The sequence below is a fragment of the Gossypium hirsutum genome, chromosome D13 (genome assembly GCF_007990345.1).
Source record: "Gossypium hirsutum isolate 1008001.06 chromosome D13, Gossypium_hirsutum_v2.1, whole genome shotgun sequence".
NCBI classification, from domain to species: Eukaryota; Viridiplantae; Streptophyta; class Magnoliopsida; order Malvales; family Malvaceae; genus Gossypium; species Gossypium hirsutum.
In genome coordinates, this window is record NC_053449.1 from 2009549 (window position 1) to 2026979 (window position 17431).

General features: G+C 31.5%; 3 protein-coding genes across 4 annotated transcripts; 1 reads left to right on the forward strand and 2 right to left on the reverse strand.

Annotated features, from left to right (window-relative positions):
- The first annotated feature begins 1115 nt into the window (after positions 1-1115).
- On the forward strand, positions 1116-2171 carry LOC107886204 (uncharacterized). The gene has a single exon (XM_016810076.2). It carries the CDS (start codon positions 1351-1353, stop codon positions 2020-2022), a length of 672 nt encoding a protein of 223 aa, XP_016665565.1. The 5' UTR covers positions 1116-1350; the 3' UTR covers positions 2023-2171.
- Positions 2172-4479: 2308 nt separating this feature from the next.
- On the reverse strand, positions 4480-6229 carry LOC121225554 (actin-like). 2 transcript variants are annotated; one of them, XM_041109900.1, is made up of 5 exons: positions 6100-6229; positions 5936-6005; positions 5457-5850; positions 4770-5383; positions 4480-4693 (listed from the first exon to the last, which is right to left on the reverse strand). In XM_041109900.1, the coding sequence occupies exons 2-5, from the start codon at positions 5993-5995 to the stop codon at positions 4628-4630; spliced, it is 1134 nt and encodes a 377-aa protein (XP_040965834.1). In that variant the 5' UTR covers positions 5996-6005; positions 6100-6229; the 3' UTR covers positions 4480-4627. The 2 variants fall into 2 exon arrangements, with proteins under 2 accessions (XP_040965834.1, XP_040965835.1); XM_041109901.1 differs by having other exon boundaries at positions 5936-6008; positions 6100-6168.
- A 9057-nt stretch (positions 6230-15286) lies between these two features.
- LOC107886202 (dof zinc finger protein DOF3.6) lies at positions 15287-16615 on the reverse strand. The gene is made up of 3 exons (XM_041109902.1): positions 16443-16615; positions 15583-16324; positions 15287-15502 (listed from the first exon to the last, which is right to left on the reverse strand). The coding sequence occupies exons 1-3, from the start codon at positions 16488-16490 to the stop codon at positions 15420-15422; spliced, it is 873 nt and encodes a 290-aa protein (XP_040965836.1). The 5' UTR covers positions 16491-16615; the 3' UTR covers positions 15287-15419.
- Between the last annotated feature and the right edge of the window lie 816 nt (positions 16616-17431).

Here is a 17431-nt window from a genome sequence, read left to right on the forward strand (position 1 = left end):
TGCGGTCCGTGACACTAGCACATCCTAAGTTCTTAAATTAAAACATAAAAAAAATAAAAATAAAAGAGCCCTTGAATATTTTGATATATTGAAACTAGAATAATGGATTGGCTTAAAAGAAAATTTATTTCTTTTATGATACTTAAAAAAAGTATATTAAAAAAAAAAAAAAAAAGAAAATGGAGGGGACAAAGAAACCTGGCAGTGGGAGGATGGCCCCAATATCCAGGAGTATCGTATACAGTTGGTCTTCTCTGAACCTTTGAAATTTCTTCCCTATGAATGATTAAAGGCACCTTCACTTATGTTTATTGAGGTGAGCCACCCTTATCTTTCCATTCAACATTATCGATCAAAATGTAACCACACCTCAGATTTATTCTTTAATATTTACATATTTTTGTTAATTTATTAATCTTTTAGTTAAATTTATCCATCAATTTTTTAAAAAAGAGTCGAATTGTTGTTTTTTAACGAAAATACTAATTAAAATGTTAAAATTTTAAACATGACATCCTGCATAACAATCCACATGTACTTTGTGCTATTTTTATTATTATGAAGTTTTATCTATTTTTATAATTTTAAAATTATTTATTGAATAAGACAAATAATATCATGTCAACATGAAATGCCTGTGGGCTACCACACTGATTTGCTACGTCAATATTGTTAAAAATTAACGTTTTAGTTAATATTTAACAATTTAATTCTTTATGAAATATAAATATTAAAAGACTAAATTTAATATTTATATTATCGCGAGAAATCAAAAGGTTTAAATCAATTTTGTTTTTCATTTTGAAATTTTAAAAAATTGTATATTAAGTAACAAATTTACATTACTTTAGTTAATTTTATTTTTAAAAAAAGGCCATAATAATAAAATAAAACAAAAACACATTGACCATATATTTAATCTTAATCCCATTGATAAATGATGAAATGATTGTAATGTCATAACCATGTAAAAGAAGGTCATGTGAATTGATAGAAGGGCATCAATGTTAAAGGTGCTCCCTACATGAAAAGAAGTGGTAACCATCATGAGCTTAGTACACCAATACCATGGGTGAGTACTCAATAACTCCAACCTACTCCACCTCTACAACCCACTTTCACATAACTTCATACATTAAAAAAAATGACAAAACTAAACCTTAATAAAATACATCATCTAACTTCATAAGAAATGATAAAAAAAAGAAGAAGATAGGAAAAGGGATAGTGAGAAAGAAGGCAACAAATAACTTGACACCACCAAAAAGCTTTAGATTGGTTTTGATATCACACTCAACAACAAAAACACCTTTCCTTCCCCCCCCCCCCCAAAACCTTATAGGAAGAAAAATGGAAGAGAAGGAAAAGAAGAAGAACAAGAAGCAAAAACATCAACACCCCAATGATCAAACAACTAAATCATCAGTACCAGCATCGGATTTTTCATTCAAGCCTAGCAATGAAGTAAAGGGTCTAAGATTTGGTGGACAGTTCATTGTAAAATCGTTCACAGTCAGGCGAGCAAGGCCACTAGAATTACCCAAACTACTTGATTTCCCACCGTTGTTGAACAAAAACAAGCAGCTTCTTTTCCCTACCACCACAGCTTTTTTACCTACAAATTTCACCATCTTAGCTCACCATGCTTGGCATACACTCACCTTGGGTCTCGGCACCAAGAAATCCAAAGTGGTTCTATTTGTTTTCGAATCGGAAGCCATGAAGTTGGGTGTAGATAGAGTTTGGCCATCAGAGATCCCACTTGGTGAAGTCAACAAGAAGCTGATAAGAGGGTTAAAAGGGTGTGAAATGGCGAGGTTTAAGTTCAGGAAAGGGTGTATTACGTTCTATGTTTATGCAGTTAGAGGGATTGGAACTATGGGATTTTCATGTGCTGACGATTTGAGGACTATTTTGCAATCAATTGTGGCACTCAAAGATTTCTTGGATCATACTGCTATGCTTGCTATGCCTAATCAGAGAAGCCTTAATTACTCCCCTCAACTTGCAATGGCTCATTAATCTTTCATTTTTCTTCTTTTGATCTTTTTTTAGTTTTATTTCTGGGGGGAGATTGGTTTATTTATTGGATGATTTTTTGTTCATCTTATTAATTATATATATATTTCAACAAATTTGTAGCATGAATAAATTTGCAAGTTCTTTTTCAACAGTTTATGAGCAGAAGTTGCTGACTGGCAGCAGTAACACCACATTTTTCTAAATTAAATACGTTACCTTCTTTTAGCAATCAAATAATATGGTTTGAATTCCCTTACCCTAATTATTATAACAATAATAATGTGGATCAAAACTTGTTAATTTCACAACTCAATCCATCCAAAGTTTTCCTCATTTACTTGGGTGAATCTTGTGAAAAATTAGCATATACATGTACTTAAAGTCTGATGATGCTGCATGAATCATGAATGTAAATTTGGTTATGATAATAATGATGGAAAATAGGTGAAATGTAACATAATTTATTTCCTTGAGACAAAAAAGAGAGAACTAGAATTGGCTTGGATTCTTTTTGGAATGAAATGATGGAAGCAGAGATGGGGACCCAAAGGCAGGGTTTATTATGGTCTAAAAAGTCAAAGAACAAGAAAATGCTTTCCTTTTCTTTTTCTGATTTGTTCTTGTGGGATTAATCATGCCACCACTTTGGGTTTCCATTTTTAAATATTAAATTAAATTTCGATTTACTTATTTAGATCAATTTATCTTGAAAATGATAGTGATTCCATGTTTAAGTTAATCTGCATTCTCTTGAAGTTGAAGTATATTTCAATGTCTACTTTTTTTTCATTCTAACAATATTATTTTCAAAATTACGATTTGATAAGATTTTGACGTCACGCATGATGTCAATATTTTAAAAATTATGTTGGCGGTCGAATCAATCAAATCATCAATACTAAATTTAATAAATAATAAAAAAAATTATAAATCAATTCAAAAGGACTAGGCCCATTAGCGTTGAGTAAGTAGACTGGATCCATTAAGCTGAGGTATAACAATCGTTCATCGACCTGTGCACTTTTCGTATTTTATTTTTTAAAAGAGATAAATCTTAAAATTAAATATAAATTTTGATTTCATATAAAATTTAATAAATGAATTTTAATTTTGTATAATTATATACATCTTTGTTTTACGGTTGGTTTATAATTTCCCCTTTCAATAATATTATCTTCAAGGCTCAAATCATCGTCTCTCTTTAAAAATATAATATGCCTTATTATTACGTCCAACGCTTGTTAGTAATAAATTTATCTTTCATTTTATTTGTTGTTTTATGTCATCTAGAAAATATCAAAAAGAGGAGAATGTACTCTTAAAGCATGCCAAGTACATAGGTGAAATTGCTTCGGTTATGGTTTTGTAAAGATTGTGAATTTATGTCTCAATTAGGGGATTATCATCGGGATTGATGCTGCTTGAACCGAAAATTAATGGTTTCAGCTTTAGAGGGTGATACAAATGATGAGAAGGTTGGATTGATTAACTCGTGGATTGATAAGATCGGTTGAATACATAAATTAGTTGAACCAAAAATTGATAGTGTAACCAATTTTTAGAATTGGTACAATTTTAAAAACCTTGCAAAATAATAATCTAACAAGCATGTATTGCCTCGTGTCTTACAACTCTAACCACTAGACTTAATTCTCACAACGATATTTGAGTTTACTTATTAATATATAAATTGTAATGAAAAGTAAAATTGTAAAAATGAATGATAATTTTGTGAAAATTGAGATTTAAAAAAATATTAAAAGAATTAAAGTTGTTAAGAAAAACAAATTTTATAATTTAGTAAAATGTGTTTCTAGAATGAGGGTTGGCAGGGTCCCGACCCACTTAATCCTTTAAAATTTTAAAAAATTTAAATTAGCAAAGGCTTTGAGCTTCCTAAAAATGATAAGAATTTAATTTAATCATTTAAAATTTATAAAAGAACTATTAAAATAATGAAATTACGTTTTTACCATTACGAAATGTAATTTAAGAATCAATCTGGGTAATACTAGTTAAACAAAAAAAAAAAACAAAAATGTAGGGTTATTTTCTTTCAATCAGAAGCTAAACTGTATGCATATTCAAATTTCAAAGGAATAAAAAAATGGGGAAAGCAGTTGAAGGTTTTAAATGAAGAGAAAAAGACATTTCAGGTCTTGAAATCCATCCATTCTCAACCTATTAAGGATTCAAATTCAATCACAGCCACCAATCCCGGCTAAAAATTGTATGGAAATAACACTTCTCTATATCATTACATTTTATCAATTTCCCAGGTCATTTCGTATTTATGTGATTGCCATTTGAATTTGAAGTAAAATAATTTCAAGTTGGAATTCTACTCCTTCGGGTTGATATTTTAATCACTTCAGATTCAAGTCATTTAAGATAATTTAGAATGCAAGATGGTAATGGCAGTAATGGATGAAGATGGGATTCCACAGAAACCAGATATAGATGGTAAAAACACCAACTTCTCATTAAAAAGAATTGAAAGAATTGGTCCACACAAATTCCAATTCTCTTTCTCTAATGTTTGATCGTTCTATCCGACAAGAGAATAAACATATGTTGATAGAACAAAGCTCATGTCGAAAAACATTTAGAAGCATTTCCTGTGGACAATTGATGGACCCGATTCATCGTACTCTGCCTTGGCGATCCACATCTGCGACCGAATAGGTTAATGTAAGTCATCGATCGAACGAAATGTGAGCATGTAATGTGAAAGTAAATTAACTTACTTGTTGGAATGTGCTAAGGGAAGCCAAGATCGAACCGCCAATCCAGACACTATACTTCCTCTCAGGTGGAGCAACAACCTTAATCTTCATGCTGCTAGGAGCTAAAGCCGAGATCTCCTTGGTCATTCTATCAGCGATACCGGGGAACATAGTTGTACCACCACTGAGTACAATGTTACCGTACAAGTCTTTCCTAATATCGACGTCACATTTCATTATCGAGTTATAAGTTGTCTCGTGGATGCCTGCAGCTTCCATACCGATCATCGATGGTTGGAAAAGCACTTCAGGGCATCTAAAACGCTCGGCCCCGATGGTAATAATCTGACCATCGGGTAACTCGTAAGTCTTCTCTACAGATGAGTTTGTTTTAGAGGTCTCTAATTCCTGCTCGAAATCCAGAGCAATGTATGATAGCTTTTCCTTCACGTCCCTAACGATTTCCCGCTCGGCTGTGGTTGTGAATGAATATCCACGCTCGGTCAAAATTTTCATAAGGTTATCGGTGAGGTCACGGCCAGCCAAGTCGATACGAAGAATAGCATGCGGGAGGGCATAACCCTCGTATATGGGGACCGTGTGGCTAACACCATCTCCAGAATCCAACACAATACCTACAGAACAAGATGTAATTATGAGAACCATACTAAAATTATTAAAATCATTAGCCACTCAATGGTTACTTACCGGTGGTACGACCACTGGCATAAAGAGAGAGCACGGCCTGAATGGCGACATACATAGCAGGTGCGTTGAAGGTCTCAAACATAATTTGGGTCATCTTCTCACGATTTGCTTTAGGGTTAAGAGGGGCTTCGGTAAGTAAAATGGGGTGTTCTTCCGGAGCAACACGAAGCTCGTTGTAAAAAGTATGATGCCAAATCTTTTCCATATCATCCCAGTTGTTAACAATACCATGTTCAATAGGGTATTTCAACGTCAAAATACCTCTTTTTGATTGAGCTTCATCACCAACATATGCATCTTTTTGGCCCATACCAACCATTACACCGGTGTGCCGAGGCCGACCGACGATGCTAGGAAACACAGCTCGTGGTGCATCATCCCCAGCAAATCCAGCCTAAACATAAACATGTTATAAACCTTTAATCTTAATATTACATAAAAATAATAATAAAAAAAGAGAGGCAATTTTAATGATTTACCTTAACCATTCCTGTTCCATTGTCGCAAACAAGGGGTTGGATATCCTCGCCCTCTGCCATCTTCTACAACCTGCTATACATTAACAAATGACAATTCAGTGATGCATAGATCCTATTAAGAAAACAACCCAGAAAAGAAAACAGCAAAATGAAGGGGAAAGGACCTTGAGAAAACGAGGAAGTGGTTGATGGCGGAGAAAAGCGAGGATTAAAGCGAGAAGCAGACGACGAGGAAGAGAGGAGAGGAAGGGGAGTTTATAAAGGGGATGAGAGTGAATGTGAGCCGTTGGATTAATTTGTTTTTATTCATATATTTTTGGGGAGAAAAAAAAAAGATTGGCTCCCATTCTTAACGGATTTTCAAGTTATTTTTTACCTTGCCATTTGGTATTTGTTAAATGCCACTCATTTTCTAAGGTTTGATTTTGTTTTTTTTTTCCTTTTATTTATTGTTATAATTTTCACAATTATAAATATATCTATTTTAAATTTAAATAATATAATTATATTTAATTTTTAAAACAAAATAATTTAATTTTTTTAAATATAAATATTAATACTCTTTTTCATAGTTTCTAATTTAATTTTAATTTTAATTATTAATAGGTGAATATAGATTATTAATTAAATTTAAATATTGGGACCTCTGAATTATTTCTTATAACATTAATTATATTTTAAATATGTATTTAGATTTTAATAGTGTATTTAATTTATAAAAAAAATTATCAAGAAGATTTTTTTAAATGATTTTAAATTTTACAATGATGTATTATATAAAATTGTAAGTTAAATTATTGAATATAAATAAATTAGAAGGATTTATTATAAAAATATAATTAGCGCGCGACTCGAACTTAGATAACGCTTAAGGCTATAAACACCTTAACTATCAAGCTAACACACAAGGCTGAAGTATCTATAATTTGTCACCTTAATCACGATAAAAGGAAATATGCCAACAAGATATCATGCGATGGGGAGATTTAATTAATTAATGGTTTTTTTGTGTTGTGGGTTTTAATTAATAAATGTTATTAGGTGTGAGGTTTTTAGAGTTTATAATCTTTTAGATTAGATTGTTTCAAAATTAAATACTCTCATAATTAAATGAGAAAATAGTACTCCATGGACCAACCATTTTTCACATTAAAAATACATTATATTATGTGAAGCCATTTGATTTAGTAAAAAAAATGGCTTTTAAAAAAAAAAGTTAATATACTATTTGCTACTTGAATTTTGTTTTTATGTTTAATTTGATGATTGAGTTTTTTTTTATTTCAATTTTGTACACGTGTTAAGCATTGGTACTTGATGAGACAAAAAAAAAAGAAGAGAAAAAGGTTGAGGTATTAAATTGAATATTGAAGCTAAAATTAAGTACTTAACTGAAACAAAAAAAAAACTTAAATATCAAATTGAAAAAACTCATGTGCCAAAGTGAACATTGAACTTAAACTTAAATATCAAATTAGAACAAAAAATAAATTGAAGTATCAAATTGAACATTAAAATTAAAATTAGATATCAAATAATATTCAATTCCAAGGATAAATAAATAGGAAGTAGTTACCAACTAAATTGGTTATAAAAAATTATGGATAAGAACAAGTCATGATAGATATTGTATTGGACAAGTTTCACCATCATGATTTTGTATTAAAATTTGAATTTGAAATGTCAAAGTTAGATTTTGGAATAAGTGTTTGAGTTCATTGGCTTTGATTTTGAGGTCACCATTTAACTATCATTACTTTTGCTGCTAACCAACCTTCCAACTTAAAAATAACTAGTTGGATTGGACCTAGTCCAAGGCTTGATATTTTTTCTTTCCCTAGACTCTTCTTTTTGGTTTGGTCTTTACCACTTTATAAGCTCAAATCACTACTTATTTGATATTAAAAATTTTAAAAATATCTTTACATTGATAAAATAGATATTGAGGAGTCAATTTTTTTAAGAGAAAATTTTGAAATGTTACTTGTCAGGTAATTGATGGTCTCTTAACTTCCTCGGTGACAGTTTTGTTTCCCATGCTCTACCAAGAGCCAACATGTCGGGAGCAGTTGCTTAGTGGACCTACTTCACATAGCTAGGAGCACCTTAGTTGGTGGAGTTGCAGAGCTCAAGAGAGAGGTGTCAATATAGGCGTGTAATAATTATGAAGCTCACTTGTGCGTGTATGACCCACTTACCTGCAACCATGGTACCACTTAGGCAGAACTATGGCTACACGTAAGTGACCTATATGCCTCACATTGGTGGTTCGAGTCCTGACACGCCTAGGTGAGCTTCATAATAATTAGATGCCTTAAACTGACATTATAACAACCCAATTTTCAGTAATGCCAAAAAAGATAATTTCGGAACCCCATTTTCGTAAACCGGGTCCATAAATATCAAATATGAGTATTTACGAAGTTGGTATAATAGAATCAAAGTTTAGTCCTTTAATTTTTGTCTATCAATTGCTTAATTAGGGTACAAGGACTAATTGTAAAAGTCTTATCACTATATATTTTTAAATAGCTAAAGGTTCCAAATGGTAAATAAACCATTTTATTTCATCCAATAGTGGAGAATGATGTTAACATCCACGAATTTTAGTTAATTGTGATTAAGGTTAAGTAATTAAGATTCAATTAATTAATTTTGATTAATTAAGATTTAAACCAAGTATATAAAGGTAACTTAGTGTATTTGTCATCTTTATTTTTCTTCTTCTTCTTCTTCTTCATTGAAGCAACATATAACCTAAGGGGGAAAAGTCATTTTTGAGCTCGAAGCTTTTAGTCCTTAATTGGTAACCTTTTCCAAGTACTTTTCTTATAATTTGTATGTTTTAAAAGTCATAAGAGCTTGATTTAGTAGCCCATGTGCCAATTTGTAAAACTGTTAAAGTTTTTGAAAGTTGTCATTGGTAATTTCTTGAAGAAATTGGTGTTAAATTGATAGATTTTAAGCTTAGATGTGAAAAGGACTAAATTGTAATGTTTAAATTGTTAGTTAAGCACATAACGACTAAAGTGAATTAATTGTGAAATTGATATGAAATTTCAATAATAATAGATAGTATAGGGTCTGTAATAAATGTAACTGAAGTCGATTTTTAAATCGAGACTTAAAATTGAAAGTTATAACTATTTTGATTTTAGGGGCTAAATTGAATAAAATGTAAAATTTTAAGGGTACCAAAAAATGAAGTTTCATAGGTTCATTCATATAATGATATAATGTATAAATGTTTAATATTGATTAATTGAATGAAATAATTATTTTGACCAAGAATTGGATAAAACCGAAGATAAACGAAGAAAAACCAAAATTGTCGATTAGTCCTTAAAGATTCAACTTATTTGTTGTTTGATTAGGTAAGTTCATATGGTATTTATAACTTAGACTACATGCATTTCAATTCTATGTATATATGCTTGATTGAATATTAAATTGGTTGAGAATTGATACAAAAGGTGAGAAAATGGGCTAAATTGAAAGGTGATGATTATAAAGTGAAAAAGAGGCCTATGTGAACTTAGTAAAGGTTAGGATACGATTGAAATGCCAATAGCGTTTTGTGCACGCTATTATGAGATTGATTACAAATGATTGTCGAGGTCTAGCGTTTGTTGTAAACACTCAAATAAATGTGACACAAGTTTAGCTCGGACGAGTAACTTGATGTTATTTTAAAGGTTTAGCTTGGATGGGTAACCTGGCATGAATATATTTAGCTTGGACGAGCAACTAGTGTGACGTAGATACCTATGTATCTGAGTTTGTTTACTAGGGTTTATTGGGCAAAATAATTTACAAGAATTGAGAAATTGAAATGAGATATAATGATCTTGACATTCACTTGGTGAAATATTAAATTTGAGTTTGAACAAGGTATTGAAATATTTACTTTGGCATGTATACAATTGTATCATTTCATGATTGAATAAGTTTTGAATTTTGTTAATCAAAATGACATGAATTAGCATGAAATGTTATTGTGGTATCATATGTTTTATTTACAGGTTAAAATTCATTTATTTGATGTGTGATTATCCATGTCTAGCCAATCTATGCCAAGCTTAGCATCTTGTTGTATCTAATTGAAAGATAAGGTAAGGTTTTAAGCATTTTATATGCTTACCTAGTTTGTTTTCCTTTTTCCTTATAGACCATTACCTTGCGGAACACGTCAAACAAGATCATTTCGAAGCTCACACTATTCTCATTTCAATAGCTATTTAGTCATCTTGAGTCAAAGAATTGTGACATGTATATAAGTGTTTTGGTATATATTTTGATGTATTCTCGTCTTAATGAGTTTAGTAACTTGTGATGATTTAGTATTTTGATTCATAAATGAAGATGAACATATATGCATTTCATGCTTAATGATGTGATGATTTATGACGAAGTGTTTGGCATATGGAATGACATTGAATAATAAAGAGATGGTGGCTTGCTTAATGTATTTGAACATTATTAACTTGAAGTATGCTTGAAAAATGTGGCCTAATTTGTATAATTGGTGCTTATGTACTGAAAATCTGAGCTTTTAAGCTTGAGGCATGCCCTCAGAATTCAACAATTTTTTGGTGTGGTTAAAGAACATAACTTGAAAAAAAACGACTAAACTTCGTGATATTATCACACATGCACACAAACCAAAACTCTCATTTGACTCTTACAAATTTGATAGAGCATTATGGTTTAAAAACAAAGGGCTAAAGTTTTATTCAAATAAGGTAGGATAAATTCTTTTGAAATATACTTCATTTACCACCATTACAACTTAGGCTAAGTGGTGTGGTTGTTTAAAATTAGGCAATTTTTTTCTTAAAAAAAAGAACTAATTGTTTCTATTTATTCATAAAATTAATTGTTATAAAGATGGGTGTGGAGTTTCCACGGTTTCCATTGGATTCTTTCTTTTGATTTCTATAGGAAGGTCATGTACTTCTTATTTGTTTTAATTGAAATGTGCTAGTATGTTATTGATTGAAGTGGACATCTTCATATACCATAAAGCTATTATCATGTATGGGTGTCAAAATTGCAATACTAGAAAGAAAGAAATAAAAAGTTTAAAAAGGCTTAGGTGAAATTGATGAAATTATAAGAGAGAATGACAAAATTTTCCTAAACTAAACATTTCACCTTGAATTTTGAGATTGAGATGATTTACGGAAGACATGGTATTGACATTATCCTTATATTCCAAAATTTTGTTATTGTATGGGGAATATAAGATTGCCAGATCAAAGATAATCAGTCAAAACAAAATGAGGGAATGTTATTCTGAACTCTTACATTACTCTTGGAGGCGTTTGGTTTAAAGGTTTTAGGATTACAAGCGGTAATCTTACATTTTATAATCATATTATTGTGTTTGAATGAAAAAGATTATCTTGAGTTGGTAATATGGCCTTTCAAATAGCGCCGAAATTTGGTAATCTAGAAGTAATCGCAATATCATCAATTTTATAGGTAATCTCAATAAAAGTTTTAACTCAATGTCTTTAATCCAATTTTGTTAAACCAAAATGAAAAAAATAAGGTTAATCAGTCCCTGTACTTTGTGATACTTGTAGGTTTAGCCCTTATAATTTAATTAATTTTCAGTCTTGTACTTTTTGAATTGGTCAATTTTAGTCCTTGTATTTTTTAACTTTTTAAATTTTAGTCTTGACTTAAACAGTAGCAATTAAATTCATTTGGTTAATTTCAATTACTGGTCTTGTACTATGCGTACAATTGTAGATTTAGTTTATATTCTCCAAGTGGATCAGTGAGTCTAAGCCCCTATACATTTTGAAATTTTAAATTTCAATCTTGACGCAAATGATAGTCGTTAATCCTTTAATTGTACTTTTAGTGAGTAATATGTGGAAATAGCAAACTGACATGATACTACTCATATGATAATATGTTTGCCGCATCAAATTTTGGAAATAGTAAAACTTAAGTTAACGAATTTAATAGTGCCACTATTTGGTGAGGACTGACATTTTAAAAATTGAAAAGTACACGAACTAAAAATAACCAAATTAAAGTACAAAGACTAAATCCACAACTTTCGTAAAGTACATGGACTAATAGCGTAATATAACAAAAAATAACAAATACTAATGAATCCAACTTATTAGTTTTATATATATATATATATTCTCTCGTAACATCGTATATATTATATATTCTATATTACTAAGTTTAATACCGAAAGCTGATGTGGACAATCTAATTTATTAACTCATGCCATGTGGGCAACCGATATTTCTCTAAATTATCTTAATTAATTTTTAATCAAATTTATTTTTGACACAATAAAATATTATTCAAAGATTTCAGAATTAAAATTTCAATTTATGACGTTTAATGTACGTAACGCTGTCTAGATATTGTAATGCAACCAAATTTTATTGTAATTAAGATAACTTATCATATTTAATATATTATATTTATTTTAGTTATCTTGATAAATTAAATAATATATTTGACAGGATATATTATATTTTACAAGTTAAAAGAATGTGATTGATTTAAACTTGCAGCACTTTGTCCGGTGGTTGCATGAGCATATGAAAACCAGTGGGCACTTGAAAGCATGGTTTGCTAGGGCATCAGAAGCTTGGTTTCCCTCCCTCCCACGACCTCCTAAGTAGTCTTCCCACATCACGAACAGTAGCCGAGTTTGAGCCAGCATCTAACGGTCGCTTCAACATTGTAACACCTTCTGAGCTGTCCATTTCCAAGATAACTCTCCTAGAACCCAGTTCCCATGCCAACATCAATCCATCATAGGCACCCCATATGTCAGCTTCTAATATTGAACAAATCCCCATATTTCGAGTAATTCCAACTCGCCAATATCCGTCGTGATTTCTAACCAAGCCATCAGCAGCGGCGCATTAGTGTTCACCTTTAGCCAATCGGCACTCTGCTTAGTCCAATGGACAATGACGTTCTTTGTGATCCTTGTGTTGACCATGGCAACGACTCTGATTCTGCGAGACAGCAGCCTGCACACTACACAGCTGACGAGCTCCATTGATTACATTATCCTGATCCACATGTCCCTGAATAAAAATCCTGCTGTTACGTTGCTTCCAAAGGCACCAACAAAGAGCCTCGAACATACACGCCCAGTTGTCAGGATCCAAAGCTAACTGCTCCGCATCAGTAATATTTGCAAATAACCATTCCTCTATTGACATACTCATGAACTTATACAATTTTTCAGGTCGGATAAGTAGCAGCCAAACTGACATAGTAAGGAAACAAAATCGCAACACATGGTCGATGGTCTCGACCCCATTTCCACAGGCTGCATACTGGCATCAACTGCAAGGCGTCTTTGAACTCTCAGTCTCTCACTTCATTTGTTAGTAATTTGTTCTGAGCTGCTAGCCAAAGGAAAACTTTAACCCTTTATGGACAAGTCGTTATCCAAACTAGCCTCCACCGATTAGATTCCATAGTTGCACTAGTGGCACTCAAGTGAGCATAAGCTGATTTTGGGGTGAAGCGACAATGTTTATCCCAACGCCATCCAGGAAAGTCGTTAACATCACCATCATCGGAGATCGCTTAGCAGCAAATCGCCGCAGTATCTCGTCAGGCAAAAGAGCATGAAGCCGATTCCAATCCCATTCTACACATTCATTGATCATTTCAGCTGTAGACACGTGCTCATTTGATACGGTCTCTGGATGCAAGCAATAGTTCAAAATCGGGCAACACTCTTAAATTGAGTGAATCACATGAAATCTTGTATTAAAAGGTTATAACCTTCATATTTTTTTTAGTTAAAATTTTTAAAATTGTTTGTTTTATTAATTATCTTATAATATGTTATTAACTCCTAATGTATATAAACTTAAGATTAGCATTTTTGGCAAATGATGGTATTCAAACTCACAAAGAAGAGGAAAATAAAATGCAATAATCTTTTTTAATAGTGATGTGTGGATTTTAGTTTTATTATGTATATGAGTTTTGTTTATATTATTTTTATTCATTTATTCATTGTGCTTTGTATTAACTTTATCTTACATTGTAGTTGCTTGAACATTTATATATATTTACTTTGTACTTGTGAGCATATCTTATTTGTAACATTAAAACTAAAAAAATGGCATGGGAAATATCCAAATAAATTGAAAAAAATGTTCTCTTTGTGGATTTAGTCTATATATTTTAATTTGATCATTTTCTGTCATTGTTGTACACTCGGCCTAGACATTATGACCGGATCTTGAGGAATTACATTACTCGTTTTAAAACTCCAGATCTAACCTTGATAAACGAGTGTTTCGAAAGCATTACTTTTAGCAAATTTCTTACAAGTTTTTAGGAAATACGCATTGAACTTTTTCATTTTACAGAAAAAACACTTATTTTATTACTTAGTTTTGCAACGAAAAAGAAAACCCTAGGAAGAACAGAAGAAAAACGACATAGAAGGTAGTTTTCTATAACAAAAATGAAGAAGGAAGAAAAAGAAAAAGAAAAAGAACCAAAGGTGAGAAAATGGAAAACAAATGGAACGAAAAAAGATTCAAATTTAGGACTAAAAGGTAAGTTAAGACCTTATCATTGAACCAACAGACTCATTCTTGTTAGTAAACACTCAAAATTTAAAGATAAGCCAAATATTCTAAGTCAGGGATTGAGACAAAAATAAAAATTTAAGGGAAGGGATTTGAACACAAAATCACAAGTACAAATCCAAACCACTTAACCACTAAATCAAATCAATCACTTAACATAATTTAACAATTCAAAATTAAGAAATTTTGGGGAGTTACAATTGTACTTTTAGAACTTTGAAATTTTAGTGTTGGCCAAATGGTAGTTATTAAATTCATCAAGTTAAGTTCTACTATTTTTAAAATTTGATGTGGCAAACATATCATCGCATGTAAATTGCCATGTCAGAGTGACTAAGAATGATCTAATTGAAGAACATGAATCAAATCTATAACTTTACGCATAATACATGACTAATAGCAAAGTTTAATCGAACAAATTTAACTGCTACCGTTTGGTCTGAACTAGACCTATCCATGAGTTAGGCCATAGCTCGGTTCAAAAGAAAATTCCAAGCCCAAACCCATTTTCGACCAACCCGCTCAAAAAGTCCGTTTCACTACTAAAAATATATTGTTTATATTAGTATTTATATATTTTTATAATTAAATTCGGGCTGAACTGGCTCGATCGAAGATAAAAAAACCTTGGCTCATTCCGAACCAAATCGGCCTGAGCTTATTGGGCTGAGCAATCCATGAACAGATTAAAATTTTAAAATTGGATGGATTTAAAAATTAGAAGAACTAAAATTAATCGTAATACTAAATCCACAAGTAAAAGTAGTTATAGCATAGCAGAATGACCCCAACAAAAACATTTTTACATAAAATTTTTCAATCACTCAGTACCAAGCACCACAATAGTAGAAAAGGAAATGAACAAGAGCAAATAATTTTCAAGAGTTCTTCTGAAGTCCTCTTTTTCTCGTCAATTCCTTTCCCAAAAGGATTGTTCTTTCACAAAAAGCCTTATCCATTACTGCATTTCAAGAAAACAATAAGAAATTCACTAATATTGCACTGGGTTTGGGGGAAGAAAAGATTTATAAACAAAATCACCAGAGAGATCAGTCCATGCATCGCCACCACGACCGCCGCCGCCGCCAGCCCAGTATTGATCACTTACAGCTTCCAGCTGAGCAATCCAACTTTCCAATGGCTTAGACCGAAGCTGATGATGAACACCATAACTTGATGCTTCCACACCTTCACTTCCCAATGGATATAACCCAGTTGGAGTCTCCAAACCAGTTAAAAATGGAAACTGTTGAACTAATCCATTTGTTAACATTGACCCATCACCATGTGAGCTATTTCCAATCTGAAACTCCATGTTACTACTAGCTCTTGTTCCAACAGAAATATAGTCACCAAGATAATGTAAAGGGTGCAATAATAGAGGCAACTGTGGCGGTGTTGGGTTCATTTGGCCTATTGATGGAGACTTTGTTGGTTTACTTCCTTTGCTTCTCTTGTTGGTTCGACAACCACCACCGATCGGCACGTTCCTTAAAGCACCGCCTCTAGTCCAGTATCGTTTACAGGTTTTGCAAAAGTAGCGAGGCTGTGAAAGGCTGTAATTGTTGAAGTAACAAAATTTAGTGTCTGTTGATTCACATCGAGGGCATTTAAGAGCTTTCTCAGGCTTTTGCATGTTGGCTAGCCTAGCTCGTTCCGCCATTGAACCAGGCCTATTAATACCAACACTACTACCAGCTGGTGGTGGCGGTGGAAGCTGAGGATTATGGATATGATGATGATTGTCTTTAGTGAAAACTTGATCTTGTTGATGAGTTGGTGGCTACATAGAGAAGAACATAAAAAGATGATTATTCACCTTTAACTGACTTTTTCTTCTTTTTGGGAGAAGAAAAAGAAAAGAAAAGAAGGGCAGTAATGAATGAAAAGAAGATTATTACCTGTTGCCAATTGAGTGGATCTATGAGTGGAACAAATGAGAAAACCATGGTGTAATGAACATGAGCTTTCTATCTTTCGTAAAAGGTTTTGGAGTAATGGTGGAGAATCACATCAAAACAAGGGTGTCGCAGAGAAAGATTAAAAACATGAAAAGCTTTCGTTTTCAAATTATTACCTGTCGCATATTTTTGAATTATTTGTTACTACAATTGACTACCACATGTATAGTAACGCAAGTTGCAAGTTGTCACGCAAACAAGGTTAAAAGTTAATGTTTCACTCATTGTTTCTGTTAAACAATAATTTGATTCTTTTTTAAAAGGTTAAGTGTCAAAATTAGCTTAAAAAAAATTAAGGATCAAATTTAAAAAGAATAATATTAAGGGCTAAATTTATCATTATGCCTTAAATTTTTTATAGTTATTTTTTCACCAATATGATGTGTTATAGAAAAATCACAATACTGTAATAAACAATTAGAGTGCATTTAATATTCTTAATACGATGTATTTACCTATTTAAATTCTTTTCTACACACAATTTAAACTAAAATTTTCATTTTAATTTCGAACATATCGAATATGTGTTGTTATTATTAGTTAAAAATCATATTTTTATTTATTTATTGTATGTTACTTTTAAATGAATATCTGCATTCTAAATATGTGTTTTCCACAAGCATACTCGTGTGATAGAATCTCTAGTAGTAGTAGTAGCAATAATAATATAACATTTGACACCTCTTCCTATTTTGGTACCTAAACTATCTTGTCCAATTTGGTACCTTAACTTATCAAATGTTATACAAATTACTTCAATGTACAACAATGTTCTTTTCTACGAGGTAGCAACAATAATCAATGTATGAAATTTTAAATGTTTAATTACTTTTAATTTAATTAATTTAATTAATTTTAATTTTTAATTTAACATAATGAATTTCTTTTATTTTGGATCTTAAAACTCTTTTTCGTTCCTTCTTCGAGAT

Coding starts and splice junctions, on each gene's coding strand:
- LOC107886202 (XM_041109902.1), bottom strand. CDS start 16,490: ATGGTTTTCTCATTTGTTCCACTCATAGATCCACTCAATTGGCAACAG. Junction 16,325..16,442: donor ATCCACTCAATTGGCAACAG/GTAATAATCTTC, acceptor TTCTCTATGTAG/CCACCAACTCATCAACAAGA. Junction 15,503..15,582: donor TGCATGGACTGATCTCTCTG/GTGATTTTGTTT, acceptor CTTGAAATGCAG/TAATGGATAAGGCTTTTTGT.
- LOC121225554 (XM_041109900.1), bottom strand. CDS start 5,995: ATGGCAGAGGGCGAGGATATCCAACCCCTTGTTTGCGACAATGGAACA. Junction 5,384..5,456: donor TGCCAGTGGTCGTACCACCG/GTAAGTAACCAT, acceptor CTTGTTCTGTAG/GTATTGTGTTGGATTCTGGA. Junction 4,694..4,769: donor CCCTTAGCACATTCCAACAA/GTAAGTTAATTT, acceptor ATTCGGTCGCAG/ATGTGGATCGCCAAGGCAGA.
- LOC107886204 (XM_016810076.2), top strand. CDS start 1,351: ATGGAAGAGAAGGAAAAGAAGAAGAACAAGAAGCAAAAACATCAACAC.